The sequence below is a fragment of the Dreissena polymorpha genome, chromosome 5 (assembly GCF_020536995.1).
Source record: "Dreissena polymorpha isolate Duluth1 chromosome 5, UMN_Dpol_1.0, whole genome shotgun sequence".
NCBI classification, from domain to species: Eukaryota; Metazoa; Mollusca; class Bivalvia; order Myida; family Dreissenidae; genus Dreissena; species Dreissena polymorpha.
In genome coordinates this window covers 87,603,950-87,631,379 of record NC_068359.1, presented here as the reverse complement: position 1 = coordinate 87,631,379, position 27,430 = coordinate 87,603,950, and the positions used below count along the sequence as shown (strand labels likewise).

General features: G+C 34.6%; 1 protein-coding gene and 1 pseudogene across 1 annotated transcript; both read right to left on the bottom strand.

The window, feature by feature from the left end:
• The window catches only part of LOC127831432 (carnosine synthase 1-like), a 228,265-nt pseudogene that overhangs the window by 139,282 nt on the left and 61,553 nt on the right, over window positions 1-27,430 (bottom strand).
• LOC127831433 (contactin-like) lies at window positions 1,851-24,870 on the bottom strand. The gene is made up of 10 exons (XM_052356416.1): window positions 24,475-24,870; window positions 21,782-21,869; window positions 20,243-20,416; window positions 19,626-19,735; window positions 13,907-14,001; window positions 11,227-11,378; window positions 8,704-8,825; window positions 7,385-7,508; window positions 3,506-3,621; window positions 1,851-1,970 (listed from the first exon to the last, which is right to left on the bottom strand). The coding sequence occupies exons 1-10, from the start codon at window positions 24,868-24,870 to the stop codon at window positions 1,851-1,853; spliced, it is 1,497 nt and encodes a 498-aa protein (XP_052212376.1).

Sequence of the window (27,430 nt, the reverse complement as noted above, 5' to 3'; positions counted from 1 at the left end):
AAACTAAGCAAATTAAAGCGCTTTAAAAGTATATTGCACATGTGTGAGATAAAAATAATCGTAATGGTCATATAACACGGGAAACAGGGTATGGCATGTGATACATTTATATTAAACACTCTGAAATTGTATCCATATTTATACGTTAATACGTGTCTCTATATTCGAACATCGAACACATTTCATATTTATACGCATATTAAAACGTAAAGATAAGTATTTTGTTCTCAAGAGCACTGTGCATTTATCACATGAAAATATAAAAAAAAACTTTAGGCAACTTTAAGCCATATTCAAAAACCAAACATTCTTACCACACTCAAATGATATCATATATAATGACTAAGCATACGTGATTTACTTTTGCCTCGTGTGACACTAGGCAGTCAAGTGATATATATAAGCGAGTACAATCAATAGGAAATTGCTGGCATATTTCCGGTCTCCGTTGCACGTTTGTAAACCTTCGTCAGCGAAACATAATTCTGTCGATGTGGGATCTATATTTAGTTTCAGACTTCGAAGCTTTGATCCTAAACAAAGTAGAATGAAACAACAGTTATTACATGACATATAATTACATATAGTTACATAGTCAAGGATATTCGGCGACACAAAAATATGTCCCATACCAGGTTACATGTCTCATGGTGTCATAAGCATCGGTTCAAAGAAAAGCGGGCGTTCGTGCATTTTTCTAGATGCAAGAAAAGACATTTGTGAGGATGTAGTTGGAAAACATCAGTTTATGTCACGTCAATTACTCCATTTTTAAGTAACAACGTTTGGGTGTTTTTTGTATGAGACTGAAGATTCGGTCCAAATGCCTTTGTATCGTAGATATCCCTTTGAAGTTTCTACCAGTGCATATTGGACCTTTAAATAGTTCATAATGCATATGAATCTTCTAATAAATCAACACATTTAAAAGTATACATCAGCCAACATCTAAGAAAATATTTATAAAAATCACTTTCACGTTTTGGTAAATTGACAAATTTGAAACAAGTTGTTTCATATTCGCAAATTTTCGTTTTTGTTATGATCTTTGTGAGGAAACATTAATACTGAACATTTACCATCCACTAAAATACCCATTATATGCATCTTTTGACGATTTAAAAACCTGAAAATTATAAAGAGTTGCAGCGCGAAACGATTGAATAATTTGGAGAGTTCTGTTGTTGTCGTTATATTTTGTGAAACTACAAAGATTGTTTATATAAAGTATAAAATACATATGTCATACATACTTGGCAGGATGGACGAATGGTCTAAGTGGCAGAGTTCTTAATCCAGGAATCCAGGGTTCAGTGGTTCGAGCCCTGCTGAGGGTTACTTTTTTTTCTTTATTTAATTGTATTCTTGATTTGTACTGGAGCTTTTTAAATCCAATGTTTACATTTATCAATATAAAGCATTTAATGACAAACTTCAAAACATGCCAAAATATGTGAAAAGACCCCTTTAAATTACTATTGAAACAATACAACTCCATTGTATATATCGACCTAAGTAAATACGAGCAACAAGTCAAACTTAAAAAATAGTCCAACCTGAAAACAAATGAATCACATAAAACAAATATCATCATATTAAAAGATTAAACATGTGGTACCAGATTACAAACAAATATTTAAGCGGAAAACCGAAAGATCTCAACTAAAAAATAGTTCCGCATAAAAAAAAGTCGCGCATGAAAACTAATAATACCACAAGAAAACAAATTGCCACAGTGAAAACAGGCAAACACATATAGTACCTTGTGTACAAAATAGTACAACAAACGAACCTGAGAGCGCAAAGTACACTGCCTCGCTAAGCGCACCGTCACCTTCCAGACTGAACCCTTACACACGCAGCACGTAGACGGTGTTTGGCTGGAGACCGGAAATGACGACCTCGGTTGCTTGGTCTACCCGGGTGTCCTTAGCCGAACGTATATCATTTTGAATTTTGTGAACGCGGACCTGACGTGAAGTAAAATGCACGTTTTAGCGTTGTTACTGAGCGCTTAACGAATACACATTAATAAAACGAAATGTACATGAACGAAGAGAACATTAAAAAAAAAAAGATTGTACATTAATCAACTTAAATATGCACCAGTTTGATTAACGTATAGTAAAAAAACTAAACATTTTGCAAATAATTAAACAACAAAACAGAATTATAAACAGTAAAAATGTGTGAGGTCAAACGCGTCATTCGACCGGTTAAATACCAAATGCTGTGACCGTCATTTGTCGTGTTGCGTGCGTTTAATATCATGTATTGTACATGCAATTGACCACTTACCTTATAAATAGAACAGACTAGAGGGTGTTAATAAGCATTGCTCTATTGATAACTTTTCTGAACTGCCAATATTTTTAGATATATGTCCTATATACCGGATGAAGTATTTTCAAACAAAACCAACCATGTTATCTTATGTTTCTTTGTAACAAAAAAATGTCGGTGTTAAAATAATACTTTCCTAAAATTTCAACTTTGTTATCGATTACATCACGGCCAGGAATGTTGATACCCATGTATTTAATCACAATTAAGAAGTATGAGAGATGTTATTGTGTTTTTACTCCACTTTAATTTGATCAAATATACATAATTTAATGACAATAATATAAATAAGAAATAATAATAACACTTCAATAATTATGTCAGTAGTACATTTATGGAACGTTGGCGTGTTAGGTCACATTTAATGTAGGAAAAGGAAAAGACGTTGCACAAACTGACATAATTTGTTAAAAACGTATGCTTTAAAGACAGACAGACAGGCAGCGTCGATAAGTACTATGTCGTGTCGTTGGACGTAAACGTTCGGATATAATCGCGGGAAATTCAAAAAAATAATATCGAGCATTGTGTATATGGTTCAATCTTTGTTACCAGATCACATCTAGAGCTAAAATTCTGGCTACTGCTATAAGAAACACTGATTCCTTATGTGTTTACTTTATTTTTATTTTGTGTTATATTTAACAATATATTAGTTAATTTTGCGTGTTTATGGGACTTTAAAGTTAAAGTTATCAACCACTTCAATGATATTACCATTACATGTTCAATTTCCATGTTCTTTTAATCCACACTTCTTCCGAAAAACCACTCTTTTTGTGTTTGCAGTGTAATCATAAAGCCCCCAAGAATTGCAGTATACATATTAGTTATCTAAATGTGACTGATCTTCAGCTAGAGACTTGCCTTAGGTAAAAGGTCCTATTTGGGGTGAATTTAGCGGGGCATAAGGTATGAATAGATAACTTTTGGAAGTGATAGAGGTTAAATATATTATAGAAATATATTAAAATGGAAAACGTAAGTAAAAAATCAAGACTAGAAAAAACATGCATACATACTCTAGATTGTGTTATGAAGTGGATTTGTTCAACTAAGAACAGAGTTGATTATGTGCCACATTGCACGTTGAAAATGTATGTGCATGCAAATTCCAAAACGATTGTTCATGGAACCAGAAACAACCAACAGGACCACCTACAATATAGCCCAGAATGGACTCCTCCGAGGCGAAGACTCGCACTCTCCGCCAGCGGACGAGTACACTCGTCTCGTCATGATCGTAAACCACGATGTTGGTGGGGTAATCATGTAACGCTACAAGAGGAATACAATACGTTCGTTTAAAATTATTTTTTGTGTTGCTTCTGTCGTTATTAATCATGATAAATTATATTATGCCACCGAAGAAAGTCATACAGGAATCGCATCGTTCGTCTGTCCTTTCGTGAGTCGCCCCGCTTCTTTTGCGGAGCTTATCACGGGGCGTAGTCATATAAACACTCTGCAGTGTAGTATTAACAGGCAAATGTGGTGGTTGTCTCTCCTAGCATACGCTCTATACAGCATTTGTCGTCTGCTAAAACAGGCATTGGTTGTCTCCCATGCCATACCTAAGGCTTCTTACCACATACTGATTTGCAAAATACGGTCTGTAAAATTTGTGTGAGCTAACGCTCCCACTAAAAATTGCAACTTCAATGCGTAAGTTCAAGTCCGGACTATAAATTTGTGCATAAATCCAACCTTTGACCCTTACAATTGTAATGGACCTTCGAGGTATAGAATACTTGAACGCTAATGAATGCGACTATTGTGACTTGCACAACGATCTTTTTTAACCAAAGAAAAATGACATTTTGCAATAACCCTTTATTTTATATTTATGTTAATATATTTTTTAATTGCTAATTTTTCTTAAGCAAAGCATAACCTTAGTAGAATAAAATAGTTTTTATGAAATTACATACATAAATTTTGAACTTTTAGAATAAATGCAGAGTTCTAAGAATCAAAACTCCTTCTTCAGTGATGAAGGGCTGGTTTTTATGGTAATTTATTCATTTTGATGTCTTACTCTCAATATCGTGAAGGTTACCTTAAAATTGTTTAATGAAACAAAACACTGATACACAGTTCAGATAACACATAAATTCTTCTCCAGCATTTCAAAGTCCTAGCTCTTTGGTAATTTACTCGTTTGGTATTTTTCTCGTTTTTCAATAAATTGATTAACTCATACTTTGAAAATTAAGATCATACGATTGGATCAGAACAAGACATTGAAAACCATTGTTGACGCTGTTTGTTTTTGTTGAACTGTTGTGTCTGGTGGTGATAATGGATAAGGATTTCATTTCGTGGGACGATATATCATTGACATATAATAAATATAACGCCAATCGGTAAATTAGAAATAAAAATTAACGTCAGTACAAAAAGCACAATAAAGAGACGTAATGTGTTCAACCTGTGTGTGAAAAAGTTATTGAAACATGCGTTCAAATTTGCATACTGACTCGGTGTATTGTGCAATGAAAAACATGTCACGTGATCTGATAATCCAAAATGAATACAGTTATATGTGAACGTGAAATATGTTGTAAGTTTTATTATGTCAACTAATTATGTATCGAACAAAATCATACTAAAAATTACAAATGAGCCGTGCTCTTTGAAAAGGTGATCTAATGCATGTGCGTAAAGTGTCGTCTCAGATTACCCTATGCAGTCCGCATAGGTCCGCATACGACGCTTTCCGTTTGTATGATATTTTCCGTTTCAAGGAAGTCTCATCTTAGCAAAAATCAAGTTAAGGCGGAAAGTGTCGTCCCAGATTAGCCTCTACAGTCCACACAAACCCTTTACGCACATGCATAAAATCCTCTTTTTACAGAGCGCGGCTCAAATATAACTAAAAAGCCTCGTTCTGAGAAAACTGGGCATTGCGCATGTGCGTCAAGTGTCGTCGTGCTGACAGCACATGCTAATCAGGGGTGACACTTTCCATCTAAATGAAATTATTCTCGGTTTGATAAATACGCTATAGTATGGTTGAATACGTGTTATTTAGAAGAAAGATTATGGTAATGGTTTAGCGCGTATAATGCACGGGTTTTGTGTGCATGTTTTAGCGCGAAAGCGCACGAGTTTTTCGTTTTGGGGTATATATGATTTGCACATCTAGTGAGACGCCATTCGAGGGTTGTTTTTGACAGGCAAAGTTATGGAGCAAGAAAACGAAAGGGTGATAACCCCGCCCGCCCGCCCTTAATGAACATATGTATGGTTAAATAATTGGTTACATTGCTTTTATGTTTATAATTTTGCTATTATAAAGTCTATATTTAGTATATTTTCAGTTCGGTTTTTAGTCCATGTGAGATGGGATCTTAACACGAACCGATTTCTTTACTGGGAAAGAAGATGGGTGTATTTTCATTTAAGTCTGAAGCAGCTAAGTTTTCTTGATTATTTTGACTCATTTTTTACATAATATTGTGTTTGAATGAGGTCTTTTAAGTTATGGGTGTCATGTTTTTCGAGACTCTCAATTTTTGGAGATAGTACCTCCAGCATACTTATTGAAATATTGGTATGTTTAAATGTCAGTGTTATAATTTTTTGTTGTCGTTCGTAATGAACGTTTAATTTTAAAGACATTTTTATTTTACGATTACTTAATATTTTCATTTTGGTGTGACTGGTTAGATGTTGAAGTCGGTTTAATATAGCTGTTAAATTCGTCATATGCATTTATATATTTCTCGAAATATTTATGATTTATCAACATTCTTTATAGATGGTTTATGGATTTTATGGTTTGAGTGATTTGTTTGTTTCTTGTTGATGTCCGGGGTGTGTGCAGGATGCTTTTGATGTTTGTTTGTTATGTTAACTTGCGCAATGAAATTGATAATGTTTTAATTACATTTTTTACTATAAAATACTTAATGTTACAGTATCTTAATAGCTGCTTATTTGTAGATTTCTCTAAATTAGAGGTTTTGGGAGGTGATGAAGGCACCTAGACACCGGTCTCGAGCCATGGGTCCTCATACGTCCCCCTGCCATTAAAAGAAAAAATAAGAAAACAAAAAAGGCAGTAGGGTTGCGTATCCCGCTCGCGGTTTTACCTGAATCGTTTATTACTACTGATTATTGTATGGGGTGTACGTGAAGTCATGTACACTTCTCTTGATTGGTGGTGGTAGATGAATCTTGCAGATATTAGCAGCTTCTTTGAACAAATTAATGTTTCACATTTGTTTATTTATAATATTTAAGCAAGTTAGCGTGGTTGATGGGCATTGGGGGCGTCCTGTGTGCACTGTGGGCATCGGCGGGGATCAGTTTATTCAAATAGTAACTCTTTTTTTGAGATATATACTTGACGTCTAATTGTTATGAATACATTTGCACCTTTTCACATGACACACATGTGTATGCGAAGTATTCATAATTACATGCCCTACAGCATTTAAATAGTATCGTTTCAGTTCTTTATACACCTGAACAAAGATGTTACACCGTTTCCAGTCGTCTCGAGATTCCTCAACTGAGCGGTGCCGTTGAGGTTTATATCCATTGCGCATACAACATATACGGGCGTCAGAAGAATTGTTTTTTGCATTTATTTGTTGAAAGTCCTGTCAAATACAAGCACTCACTCCTATTTTGTCTTTGGTTTATTATTTGTTTGATAATGATAATGATGATGATATGGGTTATAAAGATGATGAGATTTTAATAGTATTTTGAGAATAGAGAATAATAAATTTACTCATAACTATGAGTAAACTAGATTTTTGCTTACGACAAACTTCCTTTCAATGAAAAAAGAACAATAAACCCGAAAGTTTAGTTTCTTATTAGTTAGTGCCGCACACGCTAATCATGTATGACACTTAACGCTCATGCGATAACCCCAATTTCCACAACGCGAGTATCAGTATAAACAATTGAATTTGCACGCACCTTTATGGTACGCCTCACCGATGCGCCATTTGCCGACGGGATAGATAAATAAAAGTAACACAGATAACACATAAAGCCTGAGAACAAGTGAACGTTCACATACGTTTATGGTACGTCTTCCCGACGCGCCACTCGCCGACAGGCCCGACGCCGGCGCTGTTAATGACCATGACCCGTACGAGGTATTTCTTATTGGGAGTGAGGCCCAGGATCAGAGCGGTGTTCGTCTGTGCTTACACGTCCTTGGATAGAATAATGTGCCCCTCGGGGATTGACCCAATCATATTGGTCCCGTCACCCACAGGGTCTGCTGCGTATTGTATCTGGCATGAGTATGATAATACATTGTTAAAATTGAATGCATTGTGTGAATGGTGTCGAACTCGGCAATCGACCCAATCGCATTCGTCCCATCACGCACAGGGTCTGTTACGTATTGTATCTGGTACGAGTATTAAACTAAGATGACATATTTGTTTAACCCATTTATGCCTGGAGGACTTTCCCATCCTTCAAAATTGAATCAATTTATTTCTAAAATTAGGGATGTCTAGTATATTTAAAATACTTCTTACAGAAATTCCTTCTACAAACAACGCAAACCCCGATGAGACGCGGCATTATGCGGCGTCTCATCTGGGTCTACGCTGTTTGCCAAGGCCTTTTTTATAGACGCTATGCATAAATGGGTTAAGGAAAAACGTTGCGCCAAATATAGGGTATTGATTCACTCACATTTGTTCCATTACAAACAGCGTCTTTTACGAATTGAATTTTTCATAACAACGAAAAAAAATATTTTAAGTAAAACATTGGGTGAAATATATTGCATCTTAAGTAGGTACAATTTCATACTAATTGGAGTAATTAACATGCATGCACAATATACGCTGATTCCTTTCCAAAGGTCGGCAATTACTTTTTAAGGCTGTTACCCGTCTTATTTGGTATTGCTTTTGTTTAACAACAATCGTATACTTGCAGATTTGTTTGTACGAGTCATGTAACGTGCTATTTACTACAGGTGTTACACCATGTTCAGCAATCGTTTAATAAAACAAGTGTATTAAACTATGTTTTTTTAGCTTCAGGAACCTGTCCAATCACACTTATGTATACATAACTGTCACTTACTAACGGCCCATGACAAATGCTTAATCAAAGTTTATTTTTCAGCTTTTCTTATATGTGAATTGTATCCCCTACCTGTGTTAAACGTGGCGTAGACGATATGGTGTCCGCCTAGCGACCGGTAGGTTATGGGTTTGATAAACGGTGTTTTTTGGCGTTCTTAAGATTTTCTCTAAATAATTTAAGGACTAGTTCTTTCCAGAAAACGGACTCGGTAGCAATTCAATAAGAATAAGGCTTTCAATGCAATCGAGCTTAAATAAATAGGTTTAAACTAAACATATAACTTACCCTGTAACCCCTGATTCGGCCCCTTATTACTTCTTTCGTGTCCTCAAGTGGGATCCAGTGGACGATCAGGCAGGTTGCGTTCTCCGTTTCCACGTCTTGCATCAAGGGAACCGCCAGGGGCACTATACGACACATGAGCCTCGTTCTGGGAACACTGTGCTTAATGCATGTGCGTAAAGTGCTCTCCCGGATTAGCCTGTGCGGAGTGTACTTTCCGCTTTTCATGAATGTTTCGTTCGGAGAAAGTCTCTTCTAAACGAAAATGTGGTCTATGCAGAAAGTGTCATCCATGATTAGCCTGTGTAGACTTCACAGGCTAATCCAGTAGTGCGTTCAGTTACAGCGAACGTTCGCCAATGATCGTTCGTTTCCGATTCGGTGTTATTGAACGATAAGTTCGGCGCGAACGTTTCAAGATGGCTAATAACACAGAAAGTACTTAACTAACAGATATTTCAAAAAAAACAAAAAACCTTTAATAATTTGATTATAATGATAAGTGGTGTGGATGCGATAGTGTTATTTTTCATTAGCAATCGAAATTTAGTGTAAGAGGTGCATTGAATCAGTTATAAAACAAAACACTAAAATAGCGCAATACATTATAATCTTCAAATTTAGTTTAATTTTCTTTTACATTGAATTAATTTTCGTTTCGTTTACATTTAATGAAAATATTAATAAATTTTAGCATTCACATGGAAAAAAACAACACCTGCATATTTTGCGAATTGAACTGTCTTTGAATGCACATGTATATTGAAAACTCTAATGTAGTGATTATGAGCGATACAAATCTGGCATTTTATTATTCCATAAATCTATAAATTTATTTTACCCAAGTATTTTATATCGATATTATGATCAAACGCGATGGCTTGTTTTCACGATGATGTTTCGAACACTGCAAAACCGCACGATCTTTACACGTCATTATATCGGTTTACATTTGCAGGTTCCCGTTAAATACGATAATTGTGTAGCAGTAAATTTCTGCACTATTTTAAATGAATTGTCATTATAAAACACTTAAGTGTTATGTTTAAACTGGCTTATATATATACTTAATAGTCCCTGTTAATCCATTTCGAACAAATGTACGTCTATTTTTTAAATATGTTCAAATGTTTTATTAAAGCAACTGTTAAGTTTTTGGCTTAATATGCCCAGAGATGACACGGAGGTATCATAAATTGTGTTTAATGACCAGACACATGTGGTTAATGACCCCATACTGAGTCATACAAATATGGGTCCCTGGGTTTATGACACCCTGTTTTCTTAGTTATTGTCTGGACAGTATCCGATCATATCGAGATAATCGGTTTGTGATGAGCAAAGGGGCAATTAAACAATGGGTGGTTAAAAATGCTGAAATAAGGAGTGTCAAAATTGGTGTGAACAATTAAATAAAAACAATTACATGTATCAAGAGGATTTAGTTAATCTGTAACGAGGTAAGTTTTTACGGACATATAGGTTCAAATAGTTTCTTTATGTTGATAACATAAAATCAACCAATTTGTTGTTTGTTTTCGTCCTTATTTGTGTACATTCATTGGATTCTATTTAATATGGAAGAATTTCAATTTCTGAATATTTTGTTGTTCTTAAAATGGGTCGCGAATATGATTGAAATCTTATTACGATGCGGATCATCAAACGCAAACAATAGCAGAATGGCCGCAGTGTTTGCGGCCAAAATTTGAGGATGCGCAAACGTGACGTTATTATCGGAATCCCCAAAACCTCCTATACACTTTGTTTATTGTTCAATTCACTTTATGTAGTACAAAAAAGGAAATAATATCGAAGTCGAAGTAACACTGAACAAATACAACATATTTATTTGTCCGCCATCTTGGTTTCGCTAGCGAACTACCTCCCGAGAGGGTTCGCTTCGGTTCGCGAACGTTCGCGGCGAACCGAGCGTTCAATAGCGAACGTTCGCGACCGTTCGCGAACTATAGCGAACGTTCGCTGTAACTGAACGCACTACAGGACGACACTTTACGCACATGCCTTAATCTCAGTTTTTCCACAACGAGGCGCATGTACAACAATTATAACAAATGTTCAGATGACATTTAGTTAAGTCATACTTTACACTGTTTGGAGAATGAACGACTGTCCGTTTAACGAATTTATTACAGCTTACGTAACAAGTAAAGCACATCCAGTTACAAGTGGCGGCGATGAATGAATTTTCCAATGCTATAATTTAAGCTGCGCTTTGTCAGTTCGCACACAATGCTGCCAAATGACTTCTCTTACGATACAACCGTTACGTGTGTCATGTGTTAATCATTCGTGTTTTCCTCATCTGTGTATTTTTACGTTTTGATCACATTTGCAAAACATTCATTTTGATATCTGAAACCATACTATTGGAACAATCAATTGAACGCTATCGAATTCGAAAATAATTTAATTCATAAAATCCTTAACAATACGATTTCCGTAAAAAAACAGGTTTTCGTAGGGACTAATAAAAAGCATTCGGAAAAAATCCCAGAAACGTACTGTCTTCAGCTGAATATATGACCTTTTCGGTCAAGTTTGGTCCGTGACCGAGGTCGTTATATGCGGCGACCTTGACCGAGTATTCGCGGTAGAAGTTCTGTGCACCTACCTCCTCCACCCATCTACCCTCCGACAGGGCGATATCATCTGTGCTGGTCACCATGGAAACATGGAAGAACATGCGCGTTTAAGCAATCAACGATTAGTATACTTTAAATAGAGAATAATAAGTTAGTGTTGATTATAGATCAGGTTTATCATGCGAGGCTTAGAAAACAAAAGCACGAGCCTTGATGAGTGCTTTTTCGTTTTCGTGCCGAGCATGATAAACATGATCTATAATCAACACTAATCTATTATTCTATGTATCCTACTGTTTACTCAGTAAACCTTTTTATTTAAACAAAAATAGTTTTCATGAGTGTTTGTCGTACTTTGATAATGACTGTAGTGTAACCAAAGTCAGTGTATTACTTCGCGTTCCAAAAATAAGCGTTGATCAAATTATCATTTTATTAATCAGAATATCTTTCTGTGACAATGAGTCGTGCGTTATTAAGTACAATTGTATTCATATTGAATTGCAAATCTAAAAGTTTTATAACATCAATATAAAATTTAGTTGTTATATACAAGGAACTACATATGTTTACAACGTAGCCTAACAACGTAGCACGTGCCGTTGATTATACCAGAAATTTAATAAACGGTGCTTTGATCAACCGAATTCGCTGTAAAAGTGGGATACAATCATTTTTTACGTTTATTTAAAGATATAACAGATCCGCGAATTTATCACAAACATCACAGAAAATGACCGACGTAAATTCCTCATATTTTCCCAAAATAAGAAATCCCCGAATTTACTTGTCAACGAAGGTGACTTTTTGAAAAATTGTATGCTGACGAATATAAATGATTATACAGTAGGCTTACAATTAAAATCAATCAATATTGTCTTGATTTCGTTTCTGCATTACAAAATGTCAAACACAATTTCGAAAGATAAAGTTGTTAATGACAGCAAACCGTAAAATGAAAACATCATACCCAACATCTCATGTACAACATTTTATTGCACTCTATTTTAGGATCATTCGCTTCACACCGTATAGTTATTTCTACGAAGTAACGTAGAAAACAATGCATGGTCGTTAAAAATGGCATTTAATGTATGTAATTATAAAGCTCAAAACGCTGAAAATGAAAAAGAATTGTTAAGATAAAAACATCTGCCACAGAAACACAGTTAATTAGCATAAATAAAACCTTACAGGCAAATATTTAAGTAATCATTTTGCTATTTAAACATGTCTAGGACAAAACACCAGTTTAATGCGAATAAAGCGATTAAAAGAAAACATATATTACATACACATATATGAAAACTCGAAACAAACACCTGTATGATTTTAGGTATGTTTTTTAATATACCCAATGATGTTAAATCTATATTTTCCCATACGTATCAATAACATTGTAGTCATGAAAGTTCATTGAGCTATGTTCTACATTTATTGAGATATGTTTTACGTTTATTGAGATATGTTCTACGTTTATTTAGATATGTTCTACGTTTATTGAGATATGTTCTACGTTTATTGAGATATGTTCTACGTTTATTGAGACATATTCTACGTTAACTGAGATATGTTCTATGTTTATTTAGTTGTGTTCTACGTTTATTGAGATATATTCTACGTTTAAAGAGATATGTTCTGCGTTTATTGAGATATGTTTTACGTTTATAGAGATATGTTCTTCGTTCATTGAGATATGTTCTATACTTATTTAGATATGTTCTTCGATGTTTTAGATATGTTCTACGTTTTTTGAGATATGTTCTAATTACCTTCTTCCATTCACCTGAATCGTTTATGCTTTTCCAGTAAATAAAGTAAACAAGACCAGGTCCGTAACGCTCCGATCGGTCCCAGATCTAAATATTATAACAAGCACACAATTAAGTATGAGCCTTAATTAGTTAAACGAAAGCTGAGCATTAAACAATCCAACCAATAATATACATGTAAAAAGATCGGCGTGGCGCAATTGACATACTGTCCTAGGTACGTTTAAGTATATTTACCGTTGCCCGGGACATGCAAGTATACTTAAGAGTGCCCGGTGTACATGTAAGTAGTACCCGAGCCTACAATGACCAATCGAGTCATACTTACTATTATTCCCTGCTGCCTTATATAAATGATAATTAATTATTTTTTGCTATTTCCTGGTCGAAAAAGTAATGTTGCAATGTTTTAATCTGTTACCGGTGCATATTTGGAACTGTTGACCGGTCAATAGTTTGAACTGTTGCCCGCTCGTGCAGACTACCCCTGTGTTTCCCATTTCAATTCTTAGAAATTACGCTTTCATCATTCGGTATTTTCTGTTCTTCAAGTTCTACGTAAGGCCAAGACATGTGTTGAAAAATGTGAACATTCAGGTTTCAATAACACTGTTGTGTTTAAATTTATTTTTTTTTTTCTGTTTGAAATTTGATTAGAAAATAAGGGCTGATCTATTGGCCTATTGGCCTCGGGCAACAGTTCCAAAGTCAACCCGGATACCTTGGGACAACAGTTTGGACTGTTCACCGCGCATCCATGAAATAACTGTATACGATTTTTATCCATAGCAAATACGTTATATCTGAAATACCGGATCATCAACTTACCTCCCAAGTGACCAGCTGGGTCCCCACTTTAACGCCGCCTCCCCCGACATTCCTGGGGGCCAGAACGGGGGCTGAAGAGAACAGCTGAACGGACGCTGATGCAAAAGACGAACGTACGTGAATATAAATGAAGAAAAACATTATCATTTATGCCCAGCGCATTCTGCTGCAGTTTCTGTCATGTTTTCAGTATCATACACTTAAATGACCATTATACAATAACTGAACAAAATTTTATTCTTTTATAAATAAAAATAAGCCGAAGCATTGAAACATTACATGGTTTTAAAAACTATATGAATATTTATGCTACAAAATAAGCAAGGCCCACTCATCCTGATGGTGTTCAAAGTTTTGTTAAAATCCACTCAATGGTTAAAGGTGCCTTTTCACAGATTTTGGCATGTTTTGAATTTTGTCATTAAATGCTCTATAATGATTATTGTTAACATTGGATCTAAAAAGCTCCAGTAAAAAATCAAGAATAAATTTAAGAAAAGGAAAAAAAAGTAGCCCGCCGCAGGGCTCGAACCAATGACCCCCGGAGTCCTGGATTAAAAACCAATTAGACCGCTAGGCTATCCTGCCAAGTATGCATGAAAGGCGTATGTTATAGTTTATATACGCAAGCTTTATAGTTTCACAATTAAAGCACAACAAAACTCCCAAATTATTCAATCGTTTCGCGTTGCAACGCTTTATAATTTTCAAGTTTTTACATCGTCAAAAGATGCATATAATGGCTATATAAGACCATGGTAAATGTTCAGTATTACTGTTTCCTCACAAATATCATATCGACAACGAAATTTTTTCTTTCTAATCTGTGAATGTTAAACAAGCTATAAATACATTTAAATAAATTATATTGTTGAAGGTATTAGACGTACTGAACTTAGGATTATTTGTTTGTCTTCATTAACATTATGAAGCTGTATTGTTTTGGTTTTTTTATGAAGGTATGGAGGACTAAAATCATCCTTTTATTTTTCACTTTACACTTTATAAGTAACAACTCTTCAATAATTTATTAACTCTTACTTCATTTTCGCTTTCATATGAAGTTTTTTTAAGTGTTGAGTGAAATTTGGATGTAAAATACAACTAGACTGTCTGATTCAATATCACTGTCTTTGTATTCACTTTCTCATATAGATCAGTTACAATATTATTAAAAAATGTGCTTGTCAAATATATACCTCCCCTACATGCCGATTAAAATAAACTGATACTACAAATAAAAAAGGATTGAAGGTGATTATTTTAATATACTTTTTTATTCCAAAATTAACATGCTTGTTAAAAATCTAGTTTTCACTAGTATGAATAAATGATAATATAACAATATTTATTCTACAAATTACTAATTTATGTTTGAGCAATTGATTATATAACTGTATTTATTCTACAAAACACTACCTTATGTGCTATCATTATGGCATTTAGACAAACATGAATATTTACATTTAGGGTTTCGAAGTTATGAGTGACATCACATTTAATTACTTCCCATAAGGTATTTGGGTTTGTATCTTTATTACTTTGAACTGTATTTAATATTTCCTGTTTTATTTGTGTTTGATATTGTGTATCTAATAAGATGCTGTTGTTAATTTTAAAGTATCCTGGGCCTCTTTCAGGTTGTATATTGTGCAGTTTAAGTTCAACTAGAGAGTGGTCAGTCATAAATCCTGGTTTTATGTTACATGTGTCAATAATGTTGCAAAGTGATTCAGATATTAAAAAATAGTCTAATCTACAAAATATTGTTGGTTTTGTGTTTGAGTGCCAGGTGAATTTGCTTTCGTTTGGGTATACTGTACGCCAGATATCTATCATATTGTAGTTTTCAATTATGTTATTTAAAATGTTTCTATTTTTAGTATGAGTATAAAGGTTTCCATTCTTTTTATCTATTAATGGGTTCAGGACAGTATTGAAATCACCACCGATTATAATATTTTTATCTTGGTTATTAATTATAAAGGATTGTAATGTTTCGTATAATGTGGAATCGTCTATGTTAGGGTCGTAGACGTTGATTAATGTTGTTTGTGTTTAGTGTATTTTGATATCTATACTTGCTTGTCTGCCAATTATTATTTCCTTAAAGTTATCGACTGTGACCCCTATATTATTTTTTATCAGAAAGGCAATGCCTTGTTTATTAGTATGTTCTCCACTGAGATAGATTTCTCCGTCCCATTCATCTTTTAAAGTTTGTGCATTCTTTTAAAAGGCATATACTATTATTTTTTTTCGTCTAACCATTTGAAGATTTTTATTCGTTTGTCTTTATTGTTTAATCCTTTAACATTTAAAGTACACAATTTAATCATTTAAGTAGGTGAAGGGTGATGTGAATGGTAATGTGTATGTGATTGTCCAGTTAGTTTCTATCTTAAAACATGTCCAGTTTGTTTCTATTATAAGACATAGGATGTCCATGCATGCAAACAAAAATAGAAAACAAAAATTAGGGATACAGAAATATGAATATTCCTTAGATATGAAGAAGTGAAAAGAAATAATCACAAAAGTGAGAAAAAAAACACAATGAACCACTGGTCCCAACTAATAAACAAACATAATAGACAGAGAAAAACATAAAATTAAAAATGACAATGAGTGTAATGGTAGCTTGGCTAAACATTACAAAGATAAAATGAATAAAAGAGCATATGCAATCAGTGGATAGTATATTTTTTCATTATCTTTCGAACAGTTATGTTGAAATTAAGAATTTTGTTATATTTTTAAGTGCAGATATCAATCAATATAATGTTATTTAAATTTATTAAGTTGATTTATTTTTAAAACAACAAAAATGTATTAAAATTATGCTATTTCATTGGACGCATTTTTTAAATGCAGAAATGAACCAATATAAAGTTAATAAGATATGAATAACTGTGTTTTTATATATAACAAAAAAAAACACGTAATGAAACACTTTTTGAGTTCTTATGGAAGATTATTGTTAATTTCATGTGATCAAAAGATCAATAAAATTAACGTATAATTGCCATTTACAATTGACTATTTACAAATTATACATGTAATAGTAGCATTAAACATAAATCGATAACAGTGGTTATGCGACTGTTGGTTTAAGTTATGTACAATTAGGTAGGCAACAGGAGATGTCAATGGTTTAAGTTATGTACAATTAAGTCTGCAACAAGAGATGTCAATGGTTTAAGTAATGTACAAATAAGTAGGCAACAAGCGATGTCAATGGTTCAAGTTATGTACAAGTAAGCAGGCAACAAGAAATGTCGATCTGAAGCGGTAACAAATTTAAAAAAAAAATCAGATATTTTCAGATTAAACATGGAAAAATACAAATAAGTTTCATGGATCAAAGCCCTAACATATTAAAGACACATTCTTTTAAGGATTAATATCTATAATTGAATTACAGATGCTTTATCAGGAGAATACTAAAACAGTTTTGCTTATGTTTCATAAACTCATAACATACACATAGTTGAGGTATAAATAAGATATGCCAGTTGCTGTAATAAGCAGTGATATAAATAGTTTTTTAATCAATAACTAAAAATGCAGAAGTAACAATTTGTATTTATTTTGCATGTTCACATCAAACCTAATACTTGACACAATTTAATTTGGATTAGTAAATGTAGTCAAATGCAGCTGGGTTAAACGATACCTAGATAATACCAATACGAGCAAATGGAAATTATTCTACCAGAAAATCCTAAAAAAATATGGCGACTCCTTGCTCTTTGAATGTAACATCAGCAATACTATCTTACATGAAATTGCAAACGAAAACATATTTCTGTCTGATGTTCTATCAGCGTGGAGTGATGTCACTCATAACTTAGTAACCCAAACCAGCAGTAAAACAATTTTATGGAATAATAAAGACATAACTTCAAACAATAAGACGTTTTTCTATAAAGATTGGTTTGAACGAAGCATTAAATATGTCGACCAATTATATGACTACAGAATTAAGGATTTCTACTCTTTTGATAATATATGCTACATATACGGAATACCTTCAAATAATTTTCTGAAGAACTACACACTAATCAAAAGCATACCCATACATATTAAATCTGAAATCAATACAAATAATACACCATGTACTCAAACAACATTTGTAGAAAACATACTTGGAAGAAAAAACAAAACAAATAAAATATTTTACACACTACAAATTCAAAACCCTACAGAAAACTCCAAAATCCAAAATAAATGGCAAGTCCTTTTTGGAGAAAATAAACTTAATTGGAAACACATATTTACCATGCCATATAAAGCAACTATTGAAAGCACACTGAGAAATTTTCAATATAAATACATCCATAGAATTATAGCTACAAATAAATATCTCTTTAAATGCAAATTATCTAACTCAAATCTGTCTTACTTCTGCAGTGAAAACATTGAAACTATAGAACATCTTTTTTGGGAGTGCAAACACATCCAGCCTATTTGGAATCAATTAATATCTTTTCTTGAACAACATCAACTAAACGTTAAACTATCTTTCTTAAATGTAAGTTTCGGAATTAACTCATTGAAATCAATAGACTATAATAATATTGTGAATTTTATGGTATTATTGATGAAATATTTTATCTTAAACATGAAGTACAAAAAACAAGTACCAAATTTTAATTGTTTTATCCATAGTCTTAAACTAAAAATCCATATTGAGAAAGAAATAGCCCTCAGTAATGACACATTACAAATCTTTGAACAAAAATGGAATCGGATTAAATTCTCATAATGTTTTGTCCACTTATATACATTTCACTCTAATGTTAGTTTATCTATCTAAAATAGTTATGTTTATTTTATTTTTTTCAATCTGACAAGATCATTGTGAATATACAACAAAACACACAAGTCCAGTATGCTTTCTTCCGACTTTATACAACTCATCATTTTTCATAACTATCCCTCTGTTGCTCTTTTCTTTTTTCTCTATAAAAATATATATATATTAGCATATCTTGTATAACATGTCTGAACTTTATTGCTTTGAACAATCACTTTGTTGTATAATCATATACATGTTTACATTATATGTATGATATTGAATAAAAAAAAAAAAAAAATTTGCGAATCTAAAACAACTTTTTTCATATTTGTCAATTTACCAAAACGTGAAAAGATCCCTTTAACTCGTTAGTGCTATGTATGGAACATACTGAAACAATAAATATATTTTTTAAAGAAAACCACACATTTGAAATTCATATGAGGTTTCATCAAAATATGCGATGACCGAACAAACTTATTATGGTCAACAGACAATTTATGATTTTATTGAGATATGTTCTACGTTTATTGAGATATGTTCTACGTTTATTGAGATATGTTCTACGTTTATTGAGATATGTTCTACGTTTATTGAGATATGTTCTAGGTTTATTGAGATATATTCTACGTTAACTGAGATATGTTCTATGTTTATTTAGTTGTGTTCTTTTATGATAATTTTCCTTTACATAAAGTCTTTTCTAAGCAAATATTACGTTTAGGCGGAAAGCGTAACCCCTTGTTAGCCTGTGCGGACTACATTGTAATCAGGGATGACACTTTATGCATAGCCATTAAACCCAATTTCCTTAGAGTGCGCATGAATTTAATACGGTCAATGTATTATGTAAAATTAATTCTAACATGAAAGACTACTCGCTTCTCTCCTTTTGCCATAGCTATTCGTGGCGCGCACCCGGAAGTGGTAGAGCGTATCGGGAACGAGTTCAGTAACCAAGGAAACGCGTTCATCATCGCGACGCATTAATGCCTGGGCTTTCTGTATGGTTGACGACTCGGAAACGTCTGAAATGAAAAGTAACCATCGCAATAATAAAAGGGGCATTTTAACATACTTTGGCAGGTATTAAAGTTTGTCATTAAATGCTTTATATTGATAAATGTAAATATTGGATCTAAAGACTTTAACCCAAAAAAGAGGGACAGGTCAGTACCTAAAGTAATCATGAAGACTCGGCGATGACCTGTAAATGAATACTGGTTTACACACGCGAATAAAAGGTTAGAGGGTGAAAGGAAAACATATCCTTGATTAGGTTTATCGTGTTTCGATTTTACGTATTGCTTATTCGTGACGAAGACCAATTGCCGTGATACGCTGTTGGAGGTTTTATTATACATATAACCTCACATAACTGCGGACAGTAATAGCGACCACGAGCTTTCGGCTTCGATCCCCACCATATGAGGCGTTCTTTAAACATTCCCAAAAGACACCAAGTACTGATTTTACCCAGAAAACGGACCTAAGAGCCTTTCAATTAGCCTTATGCTTCCAAACTAATAATCTACCCGCGACTACGACCCTCCATTCCCCAGGCCGGAAGTTGCTTTGTGCCTCTACATCATAGCGTATGATAGGGGCGCAATTCTCAATGCCAGACGACACGCTCCAGACGACTGTGTCCGACTGTGACGTCACGAGGGCGTCGTAAATGTAGACGCCAGCCGGCATCTGAGGCGGCCCTGTGTGGAATAGTAACGCTCAGACGATTAGTTTTGTAATTATTTGTCAAAACGTATTTATTCTTTAAGAAAGTGTCTTGTTTAGCAAAATACACAATACAATGGCTTTTAGAAAATTATTTAAACGGAAGAAATATTTCTTATAAAGTTTTTTTCCTTCAAAGGGCCTTTTCACCGATTTTGGCATGTATTGAAGTTTTTCATTAAATGCTTTATATTGATAAAATTTATGTAAACATTAGATCTATACAGCTCTAGTAAAAAAAGAATAACATTAAAAAAGAAATAAAAGTAACCATCAACTGGGCTCGAACCACTGACCCCAAGAATAAATGTTACCGCTAAGACCATTCTGCCATCCGCGCTCATACTTTACTTGTTGTATGTTATACTTTATATAAGCAATATTCGTCGTGTCACAAAATTTAACGACAACAACCAAACTCTCCAAATTATTAAATCGTTTCGCGTTGCAACGCTTTATAATTTTCAAGTTTTTAAATCGTCCTAAGATGCATATAATGGATATTTTAGAGCATGGTAAATATTCAGTATTACTGTTTTCTCACAAATATCATAACTACAACGAAAATTTGCGAATCTGAAACTTTTTTTTAACTTTGTTTATTTACCAAAACGTGAAAAGATCACAGGACATATTTACACATTAATAAGCAATGTGTTAAGAACAATATAATGTCGTTTATGCCAGGCAGATGAAATGTGGGTGGGTGTGAATTATTCAAAGGTTTTGAAAAGAAAAGGACGAAGAAAAAAGTAGCAAAGAAGGTCGATATGTCGAATCAATATTTGTGTCCGCCTTTTTGACAATCATTACATCATCAGTACATCGTGGTTCTGGCCTCTATCAAAATACACCGTGCTCTGGATCTACGCGAGCATTTGACTTAATAAAAACGGAGGTAGGATATTTGTGTCTTGTTCTAACAAAATTTGGCTTAATGCATGTGCGTAAAGTGTCGTCCCAGATTAGCCTGTGCAGTCCGCACAGGCTAATCAGGGACGACACTTTCCGCCTAAACTTGATTTTCGGCAAGGAGGGACTTCCTTGAAACAAAAAATACCATAAAAGCGGAAAGTGTCGTCCCTGATTAGCCTGTGCGAACTGCACAGGCTAATCTGGGTCGACACTTTACGCACATGCATTAAGCCCAATTTTCTCAGAACAAGACACATTTTATCTCAAACCATGGACTGGATTGCTCTGTTAAAGTTAACTCCGTTTCAAAAATGTATAAATACATTCTACAAACGAGTGTTTTCTCTTTTCGAAAAACAAAGAAATTATTTTATTTAGTCAAGTCTGAAATTGTACACCTCTAACTCTGAGAATGCCGGATGTACTGATGGAGTGTATCGACGTCTGTGCCTTGCATTCGTAAACACCGGCGTTTTTGTTATGGACGTTGGTGACGTACAGACCGCCGTCTGCCTGTGGTGGAAACAAAACTATTTGTTAGCACTTTCAGTTGTCTCCGTATATCTATCAGTAATGTTTGCAAGATCACTTGTCGCTTTAATTACGTCGCAATTTTGGCAGAGCGTTGAAAGGGTTTTCTGTTGCAAAAAAATACGATAATTATTGGAAATTTCGAATCTCGCAGGTAGTTCGAGACGTGAAAGCATGTGCAGTTTAATTTAAAAATCGTTATCTTTTGACAAAATGGAACTAAACGCTTGTCGAAAACATTTAGAGACCATGATGAATGTTGCATGCAAAAAGACAAGTCGTTTTTAAATAGATAAAAAACATGTTAATATACACATTGCTTTAATCAAGCTTCTTCAATGACCACAAGCATAGTGATGATGAAAGAATATATATGTTAGCCGTCAGATCCTGTCTGAAAAAAAGCATTCCGATCAATGGTGTTCAAAAACTAAAGAACGACACTAGACACACGTAGCGACGCACGATATATTGCGCGACAGTCGCGGCGACGCACAATATTGTATTATTCAAATATCGCCCATATTATCTGAATCTCGTGTATCGCGGTCTTCTTTCAGACCGCGACAATAGACATTTCGTAAGAAGCTTTTTAATTAAATAAATAGGAAAGCCACTTTTGACCAATAATGAAAATAACGAAATTGTATATAAACACCATTTAACTTTTATTTTAAGCTCACAAATTATTATTTTTTATTTTTGCCATTCCGGACAATCATACTCCCTGTTAGGCGCCCCGAAATATCATTACATGCATGTTCAAGGGAAACTAAACCGTATGTAAATAATCAATGCCGAGTAGTCGCCCTTGTTAAAATTAAGGGTCAAAATTGGGAAACCAAACATATCTTAAGTAGTTTTAGTACCATTATATACATAGATGGTGACGTCACTACGTTATCGTCACCTCTATACTAAGACGCATAACATTCCCCTGGCTTGGGCAATTACGCTTCCGCCAAATTAGTTCTGCGTAGGAAATTAAAATGTTAATAATGAAAGAAAAATCGTTTTTATTGTGTGTTTAAAACGGAATGTTGTTAAAGAAATGTTATTTAATTATGTTTACATGTGATTTTGAATCTCTATTAAGATGCGATTATCAGAAGCACGATTACCTGACCTTCTTTCGCTTTCACTTTTCACTCGTAGAAGAAGTACTATCCACAATACCTTTCGCGTTAGTACACAGATCAGTAAGACCGGTGTATGCACAATGGATTAAGTACAACAATACAAATTATCGATTATTTACACTGTACTTTTTCACTGTTTAAAATGGTGATGTATCAGTTTTAATTCACTAATTTTTCCCAATAAACAACCGGAAGGCATAAAACAAAATTGTGTCAAAGTATCTCAATACTATTTTGTTAATTATCCCCTTCCCCATTACTAAACCTAGCTTTAAGTTTGACTTCCCTTTGTCTGCCCGTCTGTCCGTCCGTGTGATCGCGGAACCGCGTCTTACATATTTATCATCGCCATCTATGGTTCATCTACGACCTTGATATTTTTACCAAAAGTCAAATGTAAATTAACTGTCGTGGCAAAAAGGTTATATATAAAATAGACATGTAACATGAAATAAATACTTGCAGAACACGATATAAAAGTATATAATAAGCGGATATAACAAGCCAACTTGCAAGTTTTGAAATGTTTAAACTTTCAAAAACCTTCAGTTGGTCCTGTTAAAACTTCCGAAAATAAATTAAAATGTAGTTTGCAATGTAAATATATGAAAATATTTCTGTCTGGAGAGACACGTATGGATTTGATGCCCCTTTCCATCGAAAATAGTTAAGCGAGGGCATAAGTAACATAAGCTCTAATGAAAAAGGACTAATATTTTAGTGATAAAGTTTTTAAGAAATAAATTAAGTTATGTTTATGTACGAAAGCGCCTGGTGCTCATGAAATAAACACTTTATATACTCGTTTGTATTTTCATTGTACTAAAAGCAAACGTTATCCTTATTTTAAGAAAACTCTAGTCCTTATAATTAATGCAAATATTTTTCTCCGTATTTATTTAATCAAACGCTTCTCTGTTTAGCTATGTATTAACAATAAGTTTTACGGTTTAAACTGAAAACCATGATGCGTATGTCTTCAATCAAACATCTTTAATATGTGAGCATATTTCACTTTACTTCACTGAGTCCGTAGTCTGGACTACCGTTGGGGCAACACACGTGACTTGGCAACCTGCTCTCTACATTATTTTCCTCTTTGGGACAGTCTCAATCCAGTCCAGTATGTGATGTTATCTTCATGTCGTTTCTTTTGTCTGCTTCTCTTCCTCCCTCCATGTACTGTACATTGAAGCACTGTCTTGTCAAGCCCTGATGATCGCGAGGCATGCCCATACCACTTTAGTTTCCGTCATTTGACAGTGGTCAGCAGATCATCCTGGGTCCCGATGAATTTCTTGAAACTCTTTCAAATTTCCTCGTCGGTTATATGGTCTGTGTAGAAGACCCCAATACCCAAGAGTCTTCGTAAGCTTCTCATTTCCATGGCCTGTATCCTTCTATCCAAGTCCACTGTAAGCGTTCATGATTCAAAGGCGTACACAAACATGGACAACTAGGGCGCATATAAGTCTGATTTTTGAGATGAAGGCTGTGTTTCTGTCCCACCAGACGTTCCTCAGTTGTGCGTACACTGCTGTCGTGTGTGCGACTCTGGCGAGTAATTCTGGCTTGAATCCTGCATTTGTTACACTTGCTCCCAAGTATTTGAACCTGATGTAAGTGCTGATTACTTTGGTGTTGTTGGTCATCAGTTTGTTTTTCTCTGCACTGACGTGCATGCCAAAGGCTTTGGATGTTTGTCTATTCGCTAAGCTAGGTTGTTTATCTCTTGTTTCGCTTCCGACAAGGATATCTACATTGTATGTAGTCGGCAAAGCGTAAGTTTGTGATTGTTCGGCCAACAATGCTGACTGTTCCCTCGTGGTCTTCCAATGCGTCATGGTTCTCTCTAGGACGATGTTGACGAGTATGGGAAAGAGCAAACCGCCTTGTCTCAATCGGACAGTGGTTTTTAACCCCTATGTTGCTGTTGAAGTAGACAGCACTGGTGGCTTTTTCATAATGGGGTTCGATTACTCGGATCAGTTTGGCGTTGATGTTGTACAGCCTTATGGAAGCCCACAATGCTGCATGACATACACTGTGTAATGCCTTCTAACAATGCATGAAGAGGCGATAGAGGTCCTGTTGATGTTTCAGGTTCCTCTCCAAAGAATCCTAAAGTTAAAGACCTGCTCTGTTGTAATCTGCGCTTGTCTGAAGCCTGCCGACTATTCAGCGATGATCTTTTCCGTTTGTGGCGTCAATTTGGTCAGCAAAATCTTGAGCACTTCTTGATCGGTTGGCTGGTGAGGCTGATGGTTCTATAGTCCTGACACAGCTGTAAGTTGCCTTTCTTTAAGAGAGTGTTGATGAGGTATTGCGTCTACGTTGTTGGCCGTTTCCCTGTCTGCAAGACATTGTTGCAGATGGTCAGTAAGGCGCTGGTCATTCCTTACTGTCTTGTCTGTACCAGCTCTCCTGGAATATTGTCCACTCACGATGACGTCCTCTTCTTTAGCGATATGATCGCTGCTTCAATTTCTTCACGAAGGAGGGTGAGGGCGTCGTTGTTGGTTGCTGGTTATTTGTTCTTCTGGGTCACCAGTGGTTCTATAGCTGTACCACCCCCGGAAACCCGATATGCTGTGAGAAAATGGATGTGCTAGGAGAAGTTGCCGATAGATTTCGATGAATTTCGGTAGGGTAAGTAAATCCAGTTCTATAATTGTTTAAATGCATCTCCGACAATGCACGCGTGTAAATGTTTGTTTTCAACCAGAACAATTTCTTCATTAGATGTTGTGTCGTGGTGAATATCTGTGTCTCCAAAATCATTATCAAAAGCTTTAGCAGCTTGATCAATGTTCACTTCGTTCTGATTTACATTTACAGTTTGATTTTCAAATGATGATGGATGTACCTTTGCTGTTTTCGTTCGATATCTTAACATTCCATTGTTTTCATCAAGTTCAAGCCGTCGGATTTTAATTATTTTGCCCTGGTGTTTAGTTTTCACGTGCTCAATTATTTGGTCGTATGTGTTTGAATTCTCTGTATAATAATAGCACGCGACATCTGCTAAGCATATTTCACCAGCACCCTTTCCATTCGAGTTTTTGTTGTTTTTAGTCTTCTTTCGGTAACTAATTTATCGTCTATGATTACAATTGTATGGGTAGATGGAGTAACCCCTTTATATGTTCGAGTCCGATAACCGAATAATCCGGTAGCACTATCAAGTTCCAGCTGCTTGTAACGTATTGTGTCGTTTTTGTGACAAATGTTAATGTGTTTGGCAGTTTCTTTCAATGAAATCTTCTTCTTAGGACAGTAAAAGCAAGTCAAGGCAAACATGTTGACCTGAAACAAAAATAATGAGATATAGGTCATGATTTAAAAGTGTATAGTCGGCAAATAGGAGAGTACGGAATACCGTTAGGGCCATCGTGGTTACACATTAAAATCCATAGGGCGACAATTCGACAATGCGATATTACGATGACGACAGTGCGACAATACGATGACGACAATGCGATAGTAAGATAACGACAGTGCGACAATACGACGGCGACAATGCGACAACGCGATAGTACGATGGCGACAATGCGATGGTACGATGTTATAATTTGCTGAAATCTGGCTGAATATATTCCTTCAAGGCTTGGGGCTTCATCAGATGAAAAATGCGTGTTATCTATGCAAATACACATAAGAAGGGGGCGCGGATTAGGTTTAGAAAATAAATGTTTACATTTTGCATATATCATTACCAAAAAGAACGAAAGAAACAAACATTTACACGCGTGAATTGTCGGAGATGTTTGCAAAACTTGAAGTCATGAAGAAATTTAGATCACATTTATGAAAGTCTATCCATAATTGGAACTATAGGCAGATAATATTATTATAAATGTTTAGATTGCCTACGGGACGTATATTTTTACCTGTATGAATCAATTGCTTTACATTTACAATGATTTACAAACAATAAAAAAGGATACATATAAGCTGGAAATTAACTTAGCTTCAGAGCTGATATAATTATTAAACCTCAAAGTTCAATGAAAATGATCTACAATGCATCAGAGTGGGCATACATCAGCTGTAAAAGTGAGCTTTTAAGTTTATAAATGAACTGCACTCATGTCATATCTCGACTTCATTGTACAGCACAGCACTATGTCATCTCATTTTTTCATCAACATGTTAAATGTAAAGTCGAATTTTGCCACCAATACGAATATTTTAACAAACCCTGGCGGATATGTTACTCGGGGACATTGGTTAATATAATTGTCGGTGCAAAATGTTTTTCACTGGCATACCTTTAAAGAAATTTGTAAATAAAGTGCTAAATATGTGACAAATCCCTGCATCGTCGACTTTAAATAGCCATATTTCAATAAATCCTGAATATTAATAACCAGGATTTTTTTAACATACATGGTAATACCTCCT

Bases quoted from the DNA above. Each gene is read 5' to 3' on its own strand.
- LOC127831433 (XM_052356416.1), bottom strand. From the start codon at position 24,870: ATGACGCATTGGAAGACCACGAGGGAACAGTCAGCATTGTTGGCCGAA. The intron at 19,736-20,242 runs GTAGATTATTAG...TTTTCATTTCAG, and splicing joins ATGGAGGGTCGTAGTCGCGG to ACGTTTCCGAGTCGTCAACC. The intron at 11,379-13,906 runs GTAAGTTGATGA...CATGGTGACCAG, and splicing joins CCCAGCTGGTCACTTGGGAG to CACAGATGATATCGCCCTGT.